General features: G+C 53.4%; 6 protein-coding genes across 6 annotated transcripts; 4 read left to right on the top strand and 2 right to left on the bottom strand.

Annotated features, from left to right (window-relative positions):
• The first annotated feature begins 870 nt into the window (after positions 1–870).
• On the top strand, positions 871–3,877 carry LOC117147556 (zinc metalloproteinase nas-14). Its single transcript, XM_033314498.1, has 4 exons — positions 871–2,353; positions 2,416–2,589; positions 2,643–3,079; positions 3,678–3,877. The coding sequence occupies exons 1-4, from the start codon at positions 2,143–2,145 to the stop codon at positions 3,855–3,857; spliced, it is 1,002 nt and encodes a 333-aa protein (XP_033170389.1). The 5' UTR covers positions 871–2,142; the 3' UTR covers positions 3,858–3,877.
• Positions 3,196–6,579, bottom strand: LOC117147555 (serine/threonine-protein kinase fused). The gene is made up of 4 exons (XM_033314497.1): positions 6,395–6,579; positions 4,953–6,322; positions 4,319–4,893; positions 3,196–4,251 (listed from the first exon to the last, which is right to left on the bottom strand). The coding sequence occupies exons 1-4, from the start codon at positions 6,503–6,505 to the stop codon at positions 3,890–3,892; spliced, it is 2,418 nt and encodes an 805-aa protein (XP_033170388.1). The 5' UTR covers positions 6,506–6,579; the 3' UTR covers positions 3,196–3,889.
• A 510-nt stretch (positions 6,580–7,089) lies between these two features.
• On the top strand, positions 7,090–11,032 carry LOC117147553 (C-mannosyltransferase dpy-19 homolog). Its single transcript, XM_033314495.1, has 7 exons — positions 7,090–7,285; positions 7,408–7,669; positions 7,738–8,059; positions 8,113–9,585; positions 9,651–9,844; positions 9,970–10,095; positions 10,209–11,032. Exons 1-7 carry the CDS (start codon positions 7,240–7,242, stop codon positions 10,411–10,413), a joined length of 2,628 nt encoding a protein of 875 aa, XP_033170386.1. The 5' UTR covers positions 7,090–7,239; the 3' UTR covers positions 10,414–11,032.
• Positions 11,033–11,323: 291 nt separating this feature from the next.
• LOC117148801 (inhibitor of growth protein 3) lies at positions 11,324–13,899 on the top strand. Its single transcript, XM_033316416.1, has 2 exons — positions 11,324–11,537; positions 11,614–13,899. Exons 1-2 carry the CDS (start codon positions 11,438–11,440, stop codon positions 13,572–13,574), a joined length of 2,061 nt encoding a protein of 686 aa, XP_033172307.1. The 5' UTR covers positions 11,324–11,437; the 3' UTR covers positions 13,575–13,899.
• Positions 13,900–14,001: 102 nt separating this feature from the next.
• Positions 14,002–15,057, top strand: LOC117148803 (glucose-induced degradation protein 8-B homolog). The gene is made up of 2 exons (XM_033316418.1): positions 14,002–14,307; positions 14,368–15,057. The coding sequence occupies exons 1-2, from the start codon at positions 14,190–14,192 to the stop codon at positions 14,925–14,927; spliced, it is 678 nt and encodes a 225-aa protein (XP_033172309.1). The 5' UTR covers positions 14,002–14,189; the 3' UTR covers positions 14,928–15,057.
• LOC117148802 (nucleoporin Nup35) lies at positions 14,969–16,290 on the bottom strand. The gene is made up of 2 exons (XM_033316417.1): positions 16,011–16,290; positions 14,969–15,951 (listed from the first exon to the last, which is right to left on the bottom strand). The coding sequence occupies exons 1-2, from the start codon at positions 16,159–16,161 to the stop codon at positions 15,092–15,094; spliced, it is 1,011 nt and encodes a 336-aa protein (XP_033172308.1). The 5' UTR covers positions 16,162–16,290; the 3' UTR covers positions 14,969–15,091.
• Positions 16,291–16,655: the final 365 nt, after the last annotated feature.

Here is a 16,655-nt window from a genome sequence, read left to right as displayed (position 1 = left end):
TTTTCTTGCATTTCGGTGCCGTAACAGGGGAAGCTGTGGAAAGCCAATCCGCTTAGCCGACAGGTGAAATCCAAGCGTTGCACCTCTCGCGCATTTCTGGCCTATTAAGCAGTCCGCCGACGAAGATGAGCACCCTTTTCTTTGCCCCTCATGGAACTCCCCTTTGGGGCTGGGCATAGAATTAGATTCGTATTCGCACCGGCCGAATGCCTCCAGATGACGAGATGACAGTTCTGTGTCAGCAGCGGCCAAAAGGAAGTGGAGATATCTGATCTCTGGAGAGGAACCGTCTCCGAGCACTTGATGGCTCCGCAAACAAGGCCCGATTCTGGGCCAGTGCCGCAGAAAGTGACTGCCGCTGGCCAAAAGTGAAAAACAACAAAGGCCAAGAACCCACCCAACAGTCCGACCAAGCAACTAACCCACCATCCAACGATCCAACGATCTAACCAGCCAACCAGCCAACCATCCAAGCATCTAACACCCACCGAAAGCCAGCGTTCTCAGCGCCATGTAGGAAGTCAATTACCGCCTGGAGCCAGCGACTCAGAGACTCGGTCTCTGCATCCATGTATCTTTGCATCTGCATCTGCGGCCCCGCTTGTCTTGTCGCAAATTCACAATCTCTGTCCGCTAAACTTTCTCAATTCAAAATTGCATTTGAAACGATGCTGATGACGCGACTCTTAGCATGCAAAATGCACTCGAAAAAAACTAGTCTATGTTTAATACATATAGTTATTAGTGGTAGATTTTAATGAGAGTTTTGTTGTCTTATATATTTACTATGTTTTATTCTTTATAATTTTCAAATTAAGAGAATAGGAAAACCTAAACAGATACACTCAGAATACAAGCTAGTTTATCTATACATGTTGAAGTTTTCCCCTGTGTAACTAGCGATTTCCCTCGAATTTTCCGCAGTCGAGCTGGAAGTCGTTGCCATTTGCCGCCGCCAGCCGTTGACCGAAAAAAGTGTGTCAAGTTTTCGACAAAGATCAAGTACATCGCAGATAGTACGTCAAATGTGTTTTGCTGTCGTTGCCCCCGATGCTGCAGTCGTAGTGGTAGTCGGATTCGGATTCGGAGATGAAGTCGGATGATGCTGGGAGTCTTGTGCCCGGAGTTTCTGCATCCGCTACCCATGCTGCTGGCCAGGCATTTCCAGTTGCCATGACCAAAATGTTCTCAAAATCCATTGCAATGTGGCTTAGATTTTGGTGCAATTTCGTAGTGAAAGTGCAGCCGCAGCGAGTAGTAAGTGCCTGTTCCACAACAAGTTAGAAAGAAATGTGTGGCACTCCATCGCCATCCGCTGGTGATTGCTGGCGCTGCACAAGAAAGCCGCTGTGGATCTAGATTGTGGCTCACAGATTGGCCAAAATGGCTGGATGGATGGTGGGCTGCCTGGCTGCGTGGTCCCACATCTCGACTTGACGAAATCGTGTTCTGGTGATCTTGTGGGTGCCCACTCGGCGACCCACTTGGAGCCACGGCCAGCGCCACTGCCACTGCCACCGCAGTGACCCACTCAACTGGCGGATAAGCCAAGCCATCCGGGTCTGGGTCAGAGAAAGGGAGAAGATGACCAGATACCTGACAGCGTTCACTTTTGCCACCGACAGATGCCAACTGTCATTGGCCATCAACATCATCAATCGATGGGGGTCAAAGAACTCCTCCCGGCTTTCCATGGTGTCTCTGCCGTTCTTTCTCTCTTTCTGTGCGGACGTGAGATCGAGATTGAAATGGAGATCGATTCGAGATAGGAAGACAGGAAGGCACCGCCACTGGGTAATGGTGATGGTACTGGTACTGGCACTGGCCACTGGTACTGGGGAAGAGAGTGTGCTATTTTCATATGCGCACGCCGTTGCCACTGATAACCCAATATCCCAGTTAAATTTGGAACCAAAAGCCGTAAAAGTCGAGGCGAGGGAATTTGAATGCGCGCCGAAAGAGAGAGCCAATAAGTCCGTTAAGTTATGCATAAATCCGAAATCCAGCTGCGTGGGCGTCCGTCATTCAGTCGCCCAGTCAGTCAGACACTCAGTACTCACTCGTACTTTCAATTGGAACTGCGATTGTCATTGTCATTGCCCCGCCCCATTACGCAGTGCCATATAAAAGCGTCAACGCAACATGGCCGGCGTTTCTTTTACCCCAACAATGCCGAGAAGTGCGCTCATCGTTCCCGGTCTGATTTGCTTTTGGTCTGCCCTGGCCTTGGCCATGGGCGCCACCTTGGAGGCGGATACCCTGGCCACGCGAAAGGCGCTTCTTCGCGCACGACCCGCGGTGCCGCCCGCTGCCAGGTGGGGCGCCAATATGCAGATGCTGCGCCGGCACAACAGTAGGTACCCAACAGTATATCAGACGCTAGTAGTCGATGCACTCAACCATTGGCACATGCAGGTCCTGCCTTCAACTTCTGGACGGAGGACAGCGATACGAACATATGGGAGCATTGCGGACTCTTCGAGGGCGACATCATGCTGCACCGCGAGCTGCTGAGGAACGGGCTGCTGAACGAGCGGCTCACCTGGCCAGAGGCCGCCGTGCCCTTCTACATAGACCCGCAAGACTTCAGTGAGTAAGGGCCTCCAAGCAGCCCAAAGTAGTAATACCCCCTTTCCAAACAGCCGCCAACCAGACCATGGTCATACTGAAGGCCTTCAAGGAGTACCACGACCGCACCTGCATACGCTTCCGGCCGTACGAGCAGGGCGACAAGCACTGGCTGCTCATCAAGGGCAACTACTCCGGCTGCTGGTCGAGCGTCGGCCGGCGTTCGGGTGGCCAGGTGCTCAACCTGAACACGCCCAAGTGCGTCACACACGGCGTGGTGGTGCACGAGCTGCTGCACGCGCTCGGCTTCTACCACCAGCAGAGCGCCACGGAGCGGGATGAGTACGTCAAGATCAACTGGGAGAACATCCTCGACGGGCACGCGCACAACTTCAACAAGTACGCCCGCACCCACATCACCAACTTCGGCGTGGAGTACGACTACCAGAGCGTCATGCACTACAGCTCGCGGGCCTTCAGCAAGAACGGGAAGGCAACCATAGAGCCACTGGTGAGTAGGCCAACCCAAATGGTTCCAAAGGTCTCATTACCTCCTGTCAAATCCGTTAAGCAGTGGCACACTCATGTAATTGAGTATTATTTTAAATTGCTTACACTGTAAAGGAGTTCAGTTTAACATTCAATAGTAATACAGCGAATTAATGGACTATTGTATGGACATACAGTGAATTCGCTTATCTTAACAATTGCTACACTTAAATGGTTATATTTCGAGATACAAACTATTATGCTATCATCAAATTTGCACACACCACACTTGAATATGTGCATTCAAAAACACCTATCAATTATCTTAGATTCCATTAGGAATGCCAAAAATCATGGCTCATAAAATATTTAAATTCGATAGTAATAGTGATTCAGATTAGGAATTCCTATATTAACACATGGTCCAATGACGAACAACTATGCTAGGAGTAGACGAAGCATTTTGCTTCCTTGTCCAATTGGATGTATATCGAAAGAGAATGCTTTAGCTGAATGGTTGACTATGCCTTAGCAGTTTTAGTTAAAGCGATGAGAAGTTTGTAATGACTTGGGGGAGCTTGCATCCCCTACACTCTCTGACTCCTGTCCTTTTCTTCCAGGATCCGTACGCCTCGCTGGGCCAGAGACGCGGCCTCTCCGACAAGGATGTGTCCAAGCTGAACGAGATGTACGAACAGGACTGCAGCGAGGACTACCTGCTCAACTTCGACCGCTTCGGGAACTACATCGACGAACTGCTCGACTACTTCCAGGGCAACATTCAGGATCTGCTCGGATAGAGACGCCTGAGGCCAATAAAAGAAAGTGCCGGCTAGGTAACGAAAAAAGTGAAGTGGCTGATCTCGTCGAGGGTCTGGGCGGCCTCCCCACGGAGTGCCGGGTACGAGTGGTGCTCAGAGAGTTGCTGCAGCGCAAATCGCAGCTCTCCATTCCAGATGCGCTGCACGCCGCGCAGGCTGAAGCGGGCCAGCAGGCGCAAAAGCTGGCAGGAACGTTGCCGCAACAGGTGGTGTCGGCTCTGCAGGAGCGAGGCGAAGTTTAGCCGCGGATTAAAGACAATCCGCTCTACCAGCTCCGCGTTTTCGGGCAGCTCGCGCAGTACACAGCCCATCAGGGCCAACATGCAGCCAGCCAGGCGAACAGAGGCGGCATCCGAATCCGATTGCCTGAAGTCTGCGGGAGAACGGAAACAGGCTAACAGTTTACAGGAGTCGGCTCATGGCATCTAAGGTAATCTTACCGTGTGTGAGAAAGTTGAGGAACAGATCGCTTACTGCCAGAATGGCTACCGCATCGCAGAACTGCGTGAGGAACTGCTGCTGCAGGTGTACCAAGTGGCAGACTAGTTCGTACAGACTGCAAGCCGTCTCCAGCTCCTCGACAGTTAGCTCCGGGATGCTACGCAACGTTCGACTGAGCGAACCCATGGTGAGTGGGGCGGAGGCGGCCGAGTCCGAGAGTTGCTTGTGAGAGAGAAGCAGCTTGCAGGCATACATAAGATTGGGCACCAGTTTTACGTCCACGTACACGTTGCGGATGAGCTCGAGATCAACCATCAAAACAGGATCCACCAGCACAAAGGGCAACGACAGCAGCTGGGCCACACTCTTGAGCACCCGTGGAATGGCCTTGGAGTTGCGCAGCGGTGCCACAATAATGCTCACCAGGTTGTGCTGTTTCAATGAGTCTAGTTCGCCGTCAAGCAGCTCCTGCACCGATCTGTTCAAGAAGGCTAGCCACTCGTCGTTTTCGATGGGCGGACTTTGGGATTCATCGCAGCTATCCCACCCCGGGAGCAGGCACGGCGGAGTGTTGCTGTTATGGGAAAGGGAAAGTTAGTAAAAGAAAATCCAAGAGGCGCTGTGGCCACTTACTCGCTGCTCAGCTTTTCCTCATTGGTGGAATGCATTGAGTGCTTAAGTTGTTGTGGCTGCTGCTGCGGGTGCTGAGAACTTGCGTAGGAAATGGCTTCAGCGGGAGGCTTATTTTCGTGGTTATGCTTTTCCTGTGTAGCAATCTCCGTGGCCTTGCGTTGCGCCTCATGGTCGACGCTGTGACCCAAGCGAACAGAGAAGTTGTCCAGATTTTGACTAAGCTTACGCTTCTCTAGATCCTTGCTGCGCGACTGGCGTACGGTTGGAGAGACTATTGGCTTAGCGGCCACGCCTCCGCCCCGCAAGGGAGCCTGAAAGTCGAAGTTGTCGTTCATATGGTTGAGGATCATGTTGGAGTTGCCACTGACGAAGCAAGTGTGCGAGTTGATCACCGGCTGGTGTACCACCGGCATTGCTCGAACCCCGGACAGATCCCTGTAGGACAAATCCGCGAACGGAACGACCACACGTTGCATATTGTCCTCCACATCGGTCTCAAGATGCTCAACGTCGCTGGGAGCAATGGCGTTTATGCTGTCGCGGGAGGTAGTCAAGTTTTCCTGTCGCGGATCGCCAAAGTTTAAAGCGGCCAGGGCCTCGTCCAGATCGCCTACCTCCGGATCGGACTTCTTTGACGACTTGACCTTGGCTTCGGGATTTGTGAAAGGCGATTCCTTGGCCGCCTCTGCCTGCGTTTCTGCGATAAAGATGCGTCCCTCAACGAAGGGGTGACACAACAGCTGCGTCCAGGATATGCGCAGACCGGGGTCCTTCTCAAGCAGGCCCTGTAGGAAGGAGCGGCACTCGCTAGTCAGCGTGCTGGGCCACTTGACGTCCTCGTGCTTGATCATCTTCACCAGATGCAGGATGGAGCTGGCGCAGAAGGGCGGCTGACCGGCCATGCTTTCGTAGGCTATGCAGCCCAGTGACCACATGTCCGCATGGTGGTCGTACGGCTGCTCCGCCAGCAGCTCCGGGGCCATGTAGAGGGGCGTTCCCTTGATTGAGGTGAGCACGTGGGTGCCCAGGGTCATGTTGCGGGCCAGTCCAAAGTCGCAAAGTTTTGCGTGCATGTTCTTGTCAAGCAGGACGTTTTGTGGTTTGAGATCCCGGTGGAGAATGCGGTTTGAATGCAGGTAGTACAGAGCGGACACCAGATGCCCGGTCACCCGGCGTGCCGGCTCCTCGCCCATGGCTCCATTGTAGGACAGGTAGCGGTGCAGATCCATCAACGCGAACTCAGTGACCACGAAGAGGTCCGTCTTTGACTCAAAGGACTCGATCATCTCGATGACGTGCGGATGCTTCAGCCGGGCCTGAATGTCGCACTCCCTGCGCAAATTCTTCAGCTCTTTAGTGGCTCTTCCGCGCTGCAGAACATAAACATGGGTTAAACTGGTTGGATGGACTTGTTGCTTTATCACCTGGCCCAACCCACTCACCTTGGAGATCACTTTGATGGCCACCACCTTGCTGTCGTCCTTGCGCGTCGCCTTGTAGACGCACCCGAAGGATCCTTGCCCCACCAGCGAGCTTACCGCGTAGCGGTTCATGGTTATTCCTTGTTTTGCTGCGGTTTGGGATGCGATTACCACTGAAGTACGTGCGGTATGACCGTAGCAGGTTGACTCCGAAATACTTCTAAGCTGGGGAGCTATGCTTCGGTACGTAGGTATATGAAAATACTTGATTGCTCATACAGGGTTCCTTTTCTAATAAATGCCACTTTTGCTGAACTGCAATTGTACCTAAAAATCTATAGTTATTAATATATATATAGACAAGATCATGGTACAACCCAAAACAAATAAAAGACTAGTTCACGCTCTTCTGTGGCAGTTGATATTATATATAATATACATATTCAATATTCAATAATCAATATATAATTGATATAAGTTAGAAATATATGAGCAACGAACTTTAAGTTTTGAAATAACAATATGAAGAATTTTTTCTTAATGTACAATTTTTTACCTAATAAGTGCAATAAATAATATACAATATAACTAATTAAAACTTCAATATGTACCGTGGATAATAAAACTAATTATTGGTATGTACCTATTTGTCGTAATGTACCTAAAATACGGTGTGACCAAAACAACACAAATTGTCCATTGCGTCAGCAACACGGTACGGTCACCATAGACAAGCACGGCCGAAAAACAGCTGACTGCTGGCTGTTTTTTATTGTGTGGAGCCAGCAATAATCGTTGTGAAATAAATAATGATTGCCAATTTGAACACAGCCACCCAGTGAGACGACACCCGCAATCGCAGCACGATGCGCGAGCCCAACCTGTACGTGATCCTGTCGCACGCGCTGATCGGTGAGTTTCCGCCAACCGGCAGACACTTCTGCCACGCCTCTTCCGCTTCCAGGCGGCAGTCCAATTGAGTTGGGGATTCCCATTGCCATTGACCACACTCCCAATTCCAATCCGCATCCCAGGCTGCGGCTTCTTCTTCCTGTACGTGCAGCATGTGCGCGTGATCTTCGAGACGCGCACCAACATCCAGCAGCTCAATCAGCTGGAGCGGGAGGCGCTTCTGCGGCGCGAGGATGCCCTGTACTATGCCTTCTACAAGCAGCTGGCCGACGGACCGGACTTCTGGCACGGCTACGAGCAGCTAAAGAACGTCACGGACATCGAGTATCCGCACAGTGTCAATGTGCTGCAGCGATTCTACGTGCTGCCGGAGCTTGTCACGGCGTAAGTGACTTCCAGAGGAGTGATTCCCAAAAAGCCTACTTATGCAGATGCACTTTTGCCCCCCAAAGGTACTTCTTTCACGTAGTGCGCTCCGGCTTCAATCCAATGGTGCAGCCGATGCAGTTCTATCTGGAGTTCGTGTGGCTGATGGGCGGAGTAACCCTGCTGGTACTTTACCTGTACGGAACGCTGCTCTGCGAGAACATTTTCGGTGGCATATACGGCGTGATCTCGTACCTGATGTTCCACAGTTTCGTGGCCAAGATCTATGAGCGGCCGCTGGCGCGGGAGAACTTCGCCTTTCCGTTCATATTCCTGCAGATGTTCTATCTGTGCATCTGCATCGGAAGGATCATACACCGACAGCGGCACACATCGCGCATGTTCATGGTAATAGGTGTGCTTTATTGCATTAAGCTCAGTAACATCTTTGCCCTTTGAAGATCTTCGCCATGTCGCTGTTCACCGCCTGCGCCCTACTCTCCTGGCAGTTCTCCACCTTCATCTTCACCACCCAGATCCTGATCATGATGACGTCCTGGAACGTGAGCTCGTTGTCCACAGCTCTGGTAAACGCCTTCGTGCTGGACTACTCGCTGTCACACCTGCTGGGCCACGCTCTCGCCTTTGTTATGTCGCACGGCAACAGCCAGCTGCTCCTCACCTGGCAGCTGAGCATTTCGCTGTTCCTATTTTTGATCACAGTGGTGCGACAATTGCGTCACGTGCGCAGCCGGCGGCTGGGACACGCGCAGGATCTGCTAAACGGCGACCTATTCTCGTTAAAGTTCATGATGCTGACACTGCTGCTCGCCAGCAGCATGCAGACCACGCTGATGGAGCTCTTCAACCGGACGGGCGTGGTCAGTGTGCCGGAAGGCGCGCAGCAGCACTTCTTCGACCTCTGTGCCCACTGGGCTCTGCAGGTCAATGTCGGCTTTGTCGCCCACCTCTCCGCCTGCAATCCGCAGTACGCGCGCGTCTCCTGGTCGGAACTGTGGCAACTGGTCAAGACGATGATTGTCAAGCCGTATTGCATGTACGGCGTGGTCATGCTGGCCATGTTCTTCCGGCGCTGGCGCAAGGGCGGCGCCCCAGTCAGCGACGTCACCAAAGAGCAGCGCGACAGAGCGCGCAACTACGTGCTGGAGGACTTTCTTGAGGAGTACCGCGTTTCCATGAGCGACATGTCCACCAAGGAGACGGAGAAACAGCTGTATAAGTGCTTCAGCCTGCTCGAGAGCTGCGACTTCGACTACGAGCGCTACAAGCGCGCACAAGCCCGCCTGCGTAAGGAGCAGCCGCCCGCCCGCGACGACTTTATGCAGGATATCAAGCGGCTGCGGGCGCAGATTAACCGCAACAGTGACAAGCAGCGCAAAGAGCGGGCGCAGGGAACCAAAGAAGCGGCCGCCGACGGGCCCATCACGTCGACTGAGGAGGAGGATAAAGACCCGGATGCAGATTCGGAATCGAAGAAGAAGAATCAGGAGCCAGGTAGTGGCGAAACGGAGCCCGAGTCTGCAGCAGATCCCACTAAAACGCCGCCGTCCACGTCCGCGGCCGATGAAGCGGAGGAGAGGGAGGAGGAGGAACACTCTGCCACCGCCGCCGGCTGCGGCTCAAACTCGAGTGGCCATCGACGGAGGAAGCGCAGCTCCTCCAGGCGCAGTTCCGTGGTGCCCACGGCCAACGCACAGATCCTCAACATGCACTACGTGTACAGCTTCCTGCAGATGCTAGTCTTCACCTTTATCGGACTCGCCGTGCGCAAGCTCTTCTTCCTCAGCTTCACGCAGGGCTGCGTCATCGTACCCACCGTCTGCTCCAAACTGTGGTACCACCGCCAGCGCAACATCTTCTGGTCGGTCTCGCTGGCCGTCTTCCTGCTCAGCATGTTCGATCCCGGCATGGTGGTAAGTTGGACACGTCTCTATTGCTCATGGGAATTGTTTTGATTTCACCGTCATTTCAAAAACAGAACATTCACGAAGAGTACTTCCCCACGCGCTACTCCAAAAGCGGTGACGACCTGGAAAGCATGCTCGAGTGGATCAAGCTGAACACGGAGCGAGATGCGGTCTTTGCCGGTCCCGTGGATATAATCGGCACCGTGCACTTGACCACCAAACGGCCCATAGTCAACCATGCGCACCTGGAGATGCGTCAGATGGCGTAAGTACTCCCAATCTGAGCGAGATAGCCTATCGACTGGGCCCCTGCTCTGTCCCGCTCTCATTGGCGTCCATGTCCTGGCCATGCACGTACTGCAACTTCCGCCCTTGTGTTTCTTTTTTAAGGGAGCGCACGGAGCACGTGTACTCGGTGTACAGTCGTCAGCAGTCGTCGGATATCTACAACCAGTGCGCCCAGCTGAAGATCCAGTACTTGATCATATCGCTGGACGAGTGCACCAACGAAGTACGGTGAGTAGACGCAGACGAAACCCTCGAGACGGGCACTTGAACTGGTCACCGCTTAATTGAGATCTTGTACTCCTATCGCAATAACATGCAATTTTGTCTGCTCTTCACAACAGCGACGATTGCGATCTGCTGGCCATTTGGGATGACGAGCAGCCGGCCTACCAAAAATACCCGCAGTTCTGCCACGAGCTGCTCCACAAGAACGTGCCCAGCTTCCTAAAGGTGTTCGCCAACGACCACTACGGCATCATCAAGATGTTCTCGCAGAGCGTCCAGATCAACCTCAAGCACAACAAGATGCCCGAGATGTCCATATAGGGCTGGCCGTCCACGTAAGCGGCGCGATGATGGAATGCTGGAATGGTGGGATGGTGGGGAATCAATCGACTGTGTTGTGTTGTACGTAGCTGTGTGACTAGGATTTAGCATTTTACGATGTGTGTGTATTATGATTACGTTTAGTATTGCCCCAACCTTGGATGCCCGAACCCATCTCGCACCCAATCCCAATCCCGCTCCACCTGCAGATGCAAACGGAGAGGGAGAGTAGCTGAGTTGAGATAGCAGATTGCGATTAAAAGGAGGCCACTTCCGCTAGATAGTAAACTGAATGCATTTAGCAGCTTGACTTGTTTCCGCGCCGCTGCGTTCAAACCTTGTTTGGATCATTCCCCGCACCCGCGCCCTCGCATTCGAATAAGTTAATCTAGCCGAACGGAGCGACCTAAACTCTAAATACTTTCGTTAAGTTTAAGCTAAGCTTTTTACATTTACGCATGTAGTATACATATGACGATGAGACGCGCGTGACAGCGAAAGTGGCCGCATGTGGACGATGTACATCCGGGAGCCACGATCCCAGACCCAAAAGCAAGCGGGGAAACGCGCATTTGCCAGGCAATAAGTGAAATAAAACGATATACTTGAAACAATCCTATGGGCACATGTTGTTTGTCTATATCTTTAAAATGCTTACACCTTATTGTTTACAACTTTTGAACTTTAAAAATGTGTATATATATTTGTTTTCAATTGTTTTCGTATTTTTAGTTGTATACAATACTGATATAATCTGGAAATAAATTGTATCTTTCATTAGGGTTTCCATTTGTACAATTTATTTAAATTTCGAATTTCACCTTACATGGTTTGTGTCGCAGCTACCCAACCCGACTTGCGTAAATATATCGATATTTTCGAGTACTGAAATCCGTATCTGGGATTAACTTCTTTTCGCCTTCCGGTCACACTCATACCCGCAACAATACACGAATTTTCATTAATAAAAACACAGAGTGGTCAAAATTGTTCATTTACATCGCGGACCACTCGCATCGCCATCATGCTTTACCTGGAGGACTACCTGGAGATGATCGAGCACCTGCCGCAGGAACTTCGCGACCGCTTCACCGAGATGCGCGAACTGGATCTCGCCGTCCAGAGTAAGTGCAACCAGAGAATCCGAATCTCAGCTTCTCGCCGGATCACTAATCAAGTACTGTTCCTTGCGGTGCACAGACAACATGGACTCGCTGGACAAGAAGTCCCACATGTTCTTCAAGCAGTGCAAGCGCGACGAACTGCAGCACGAGTCGATGGACACGGAGTTCCACAGCCTGCGCGGCGAGTACTTCAAGGTGATGGAGGACGCCGACGAGAAGGTGGCCATAGCCACGCAGATACACGAGCTGGTGGAGCGCTACCTGCGTCGCCTGGACAGCGAGCTCTTCAAGTTCAAGTGCGAGCTGGAGGCGGACAACAACGGCATCACCGAGATCCTCGAGCGCCGCTCCCTGGAGCTGGACGGCAACTCCACTGCAGCCACCGCCCTGCTGCTGAGCATGAACCAGAAGGAGAACCGCTACTACGGCGCCAGTTCGGCCAATACAATGGTGAACAGCTCGGCGGGACACGCATCTGGTGCCGCCACTGGCTCCTCCGGCATTGCACTGGTCAGTGGTGCTGCCGGAACGGGCGGTGCCCTCTCCAGCATCTCCACCGCCCAGCTGGGCTCAAGTCAACGCCACCGCAAGCTGGAGAAGCGGCGGGAAACCATATGCACGGTGCCTGTTCAGGAGAAGCGCGCCAATCTCAATCACTCGCTTCCAGTGGTCGGGTCGGGCTCCACGACTGCCGCGGCGGCCTCATCTTCGTCCGCCACAACGGCCGCAGCCGCCGCCAGCCTGGCCAGTGCGACGACTGCCCAAACTCATGTCTCCAACCACATTGGCAGCATCGCCGCCACTCATCTCACCCTGCCTGTGGCCATGGGCGTGGCCGGTGGCAGTAGCAGTCTGGCTGGCAGCTCGCTTGCCACAGGAACGGGCTCGCTGGTCCGCCAACTTCCCACGAACCTCGCCCACAGCGTGCTGAGCAGCTCAGGTGGAGCGACCGCCGCAGCGGTAGCGGGCGGCAACTCCACGTCCGTGGTCGCTGCTGGTACGGCCCACGGGCACACCCATGCCAGTGGGCACTCGGCCGGCGGGGCCACAGTCACCTACAACCTGCAGCAACTGGGCGGAGGAGCCGCCGCATCTAGTGCCATTGCGGCGGCAGCCAGCCAGGCGATCGTGGCCACACAGCAGATGCAGCAAGGCCGCCGCACGGCCAGCCTCAAGGCCAGTTACGAGGCCATACACGGAACAGCGGGCGCCACCGCCGACTTCTGGACCCAAGCCGGTCAGGGTGGACTGCAGCAGTCGGCCGCCGGATCGGTGACAGTGACTGCCGGCGCAGCGTTGGCCACCGGCGCAGCTGGCGGTAGTAGCAGCGGCTCGCATCACTCGCACCACTCACAGTCGCACCACGGCGGCCATGGGCACGGACATGGTCATGGCCATGGGCATGGGCATGGGCACGGGCACCACAGCAGCAGTGGTCACGGCGGAGGGCACAGCAGCCACCACCAGGAGAAGAAGCAAAAGAAGAAGTTAACCACTGCGCTGACGTTGCCCACAGTGCAGCCGACGGCCGGCTCTTCGTCGGGCAACTCGATTGGCTCGTCGTCGTCGATTAGCCTGGAATCGGTGAACAAGCTCACCACATCGGCGGCCCTGGCGGCGGCATCGGCCACGGCGACCTACATGTCTGTGGGTGGACAGGCGCTGCTCGCCATGACTGCCGGAGGTGGAGGAGGAGGCAACTTGGCGGACAGTTCCGCTGACGGCGTGCCCGCCGGAATGATTGCCATGAACCTGCCCACCGCCACGGTAACGCCCGGCTCCAGCCTGACCATCGGCGAGAACGGACTCGTGGTGGAGCAGACGAACGAGGGCGAGTGGTCGTACGATCCCAACGAGCCGCGCTACTGCACCTGCAACCAGGTGTCCTACGGCGACATGGTGGCCTGCGACAACGACGCCTGTCCCTACGAGTGGTTCCACTACCCCTGCGTGGGCATCACCCAGCCGCCCAAGGGCAAGTGGTACTGCCCCAAGTGCACCGCCTCCATGCGGCGCCGTGGCAACCGAAAGAACTGAGGCTGACTGCGCCTGCTGGCCCCCCTCTTCCGTGGCGGGGGCGGCGGCGTAGGCACATGGTCGCGTCGCTAGCGGCTCTTATACTTATAGAGTGTATAATATATACACTCTATATATAAATATATATCTCTATATAAATATATAGAGTGACAAATAAACAAATTAAAAGTATTCAATAAAGTAGATCAGCAAAGGAGCAGCTCTTTATATTCAGTTCGGAACGCAAAGGCGAATGGTGGATTGGTCACTAGTATAACTTAACTAAATTAGTTTAAGCCAGCTTCCAGTTTAGATAACAAGTTTTAGGTGTCTTCGCTACAATAATAATAAACAATGAAATATAGTTCGTAATACATTCGATAGTTTGATTTCAAAATTCGCGCCCTCTTGGCAATCAAACAGCGTGACCAGGCTGCGCTTGCTAAAGCACTCTGGTCACGCTGAACAGAAGAAAAGAAAATTTCCAGCGTCATTTGTGCATTGCAAAGTTAGTAAACAATAAAAGCGCATAAACAGGGCTAGGAAAAGCGGGAAAGACGACTTGGTAAACATAATTCGACGCAGATCGGTTGGAAAAACGGCCTCAAGATTGGCAAGATACGCAAGAGCAAGAAAATGAGCTACAACGAGAAATCGGAGGCCATCATCAAGGAGGAGTGGCTGCAGCGCCTGGAGCAGTTTCCCTTCAAGCAGGCGGACATGAATCGCCTGATCATGAACTACTTGGTCACAGGTGAGCCCGGGTCACCAACCCGCAGCCAAAGCGAGCATCTAATCAAGGACTAATCCACAGAGGGTTTCAAGGAGGCCGCCGAGAAGTTCCAGCACGAGGCGGATCTGGAGCCCAGCGTGGAGCTGAGCAGCCTCGATGGGCGCATACTCATCCGCGAAGCCGTGCAGGCGGGCCGCATCGAGGAGGCCACCCAGCTGGTGAACCAGCTGCATCCTGAGCTGCTCGGCAGCGATCGCTATCTGTTCTTCCACCTGCAGCAGCTGCAGCTCATCGAGCTGATACGCGCCGGCAAGGTAGAAGAGGCCCTGTCCTTCGCCCAGAGCAAGCTGTCCGAGTCCGGTGAGGAGGCCATGTTCGAGCTGGAGCGCACCCTGGCCCTGCTCGCCTTCGAGAAGCCGCAGGAGAGCCCTTTCGCCGACCTGCTGGAGCAGTCGTACCGCCAGAAGATCGCCAGCGAGCTCAACTCGGCCATCCTGCGCTGCGAGCAGAGCGAGGACTCCACGCCCAAAATGATGTTCCTGCTCAAGCTGATCTTGTGGGCCCAGTCCAAGCTGGACAGCCGTTCCATTAGCTATCCCAAGATGAAGAACCTGGAGACGGCGCACCTGGAGCCCAAGTAGAAGGGCAGCGCCACCCCCTTCGACTTCTTTTGCTAATGCTATTGCTATTATATCTCCATTTAATAAGTATGTATATGTATGTATGCTGGATGTAGGCAGTGAATTATTAAATAAGTAGCCGGAAACTCCATCTATCCATCCATCCGATTTGCCATCAGCCCTTCTTACCAGCCGAATATCAGGTCCATGGCCTTGTTCACCAGACCGGAGCTCTTCTGCGGCGCATCGCTTTTCGGCGATATGATGGCTTCTTTGCGGACCAGCTTGTACGACTGCTGGGAAAAGGGTCGAATCACACTCGGACTGGCGGGGGGATCTCCTATCTCTGCATTGGCCGCAAAGCCGATGTTCTCCTTATCGAGCACCGAGCGCTCCGTGCAGCGCGACACGCCCACCATCACATTGCCGGCGATGACTTTTTCATTGTAGTTCAGCGCCTTGTCGCTCTCGATGCGCGAGGAGTAGCGCACATACATCCAGTTGCCATTCTGCGGGGCATGAACCACGTCCACAATGGTGCCGCAGACGGTGAAGTGCTGCAGCACCATGGAGTTGGCCCCCGGCGGAAACCCGAAGATGGTAACCCATAAGTCGGATATGCGCGAACTGCCGCCCGGCGTCATGGATGTACTCAGGCCTCCAGCTGGCAAGGCAGTGGCTCCCAGTGGCGAGCACAGTGCCCGCATCGAGGCATTGGTGGCATTGATGGGTGCGAACGAGTCATTCGTGTGATAGCTGCTTTGGTAGCTCTGGTTCGGCGACTGAAACTGCAGCATGCCAAGATGGTTCTTCTTCTTCGGCGTGACGGACTGTTCGCGCAGCGAGTCGAAGAGTCCCTGGGTGGGCGGCCCCGTCTGGTGGTGGCTGTGCGACAGGCCGTGCGCGGGCGTTGAGCTGTTGGAGCCCACAACCGTGTGCGAGACATTGGGACCCATCGACCCGCCTCCTTGGGCGGCGAACAGAGTACGTGTGCTCAGAGCGGTGCGGTTGAGCTCGTGTGGACTGCTGCCGCCGGGCGAGGTGGCTGCAGGGCATGTGTTAATATAGCCAATGCGAATGAGTTGCTTAATGCCGGCTACTTACCGAAACTGATATTAGAGCGCCCGGTTTTCGGGGACAGCGTGTTCTTGTGCGGCGTGATACCTTGCGGATCGCCGAGCAGGAAAGGTGGCAGATACTGGGTCTGGTTGGAGCCGGGACTGTTGACCGGGCTGCCCAGGTTCATTGGCTCCATATCGACTGTGAATTTTAATTATAATAATTGACAAACGCACGAAGAAACAGAGAAAAATAAAAATGTGTGAAATTGACACGGACGCCACAGCTGTAATCGGTTAGTGCGACCGGAGTGGGCTTATGTCGAAATACCACAGGCGGAGAAACATTGATGCCAACATCGATGTTTTAGAAAAATCACAAGCATCGATGTATTTCGAGAAATCATCGATGTTTTTCCATTTCTACTGCGCTTTCGAGGAGAAAAGTGTCTAATTGTAAGTATAAATCATTTTTCAAAATTTTTCAATACAATTATTAATAGCATATTGCAAATTTATTGTGACTTGTGGTGGTGTTGTCGGGCGTCGTGGAAGAGATGGATAAATATCTGACAAGCTAGTTCCTAACTCCCCGATAAGGCTTTCACGGCTGCACGTATGTATATGCATATATGCAGATACATTTTTTTGTTTTTCTTTAAAACGTCGATGTTTTTCGCCAAAAATATCG

This window comes from Drosophila mauritiana, chromosome X, assembly GCF_004382145.1.
Source record: "Drosophila mauritiana strain mau12 chromosome X, ASM438214v1, whole genome shotgun sequence".
Classification (NCBI taxonomy): Eukaryota; Metazoa; Arthropoda; class Insecta; order Diptera; family Drosophilidae; genus Drosophila; species Drosophila mauritiana.
This window is presented reverse-complemented; position numbering and strand designations above follow the sequence as displayed.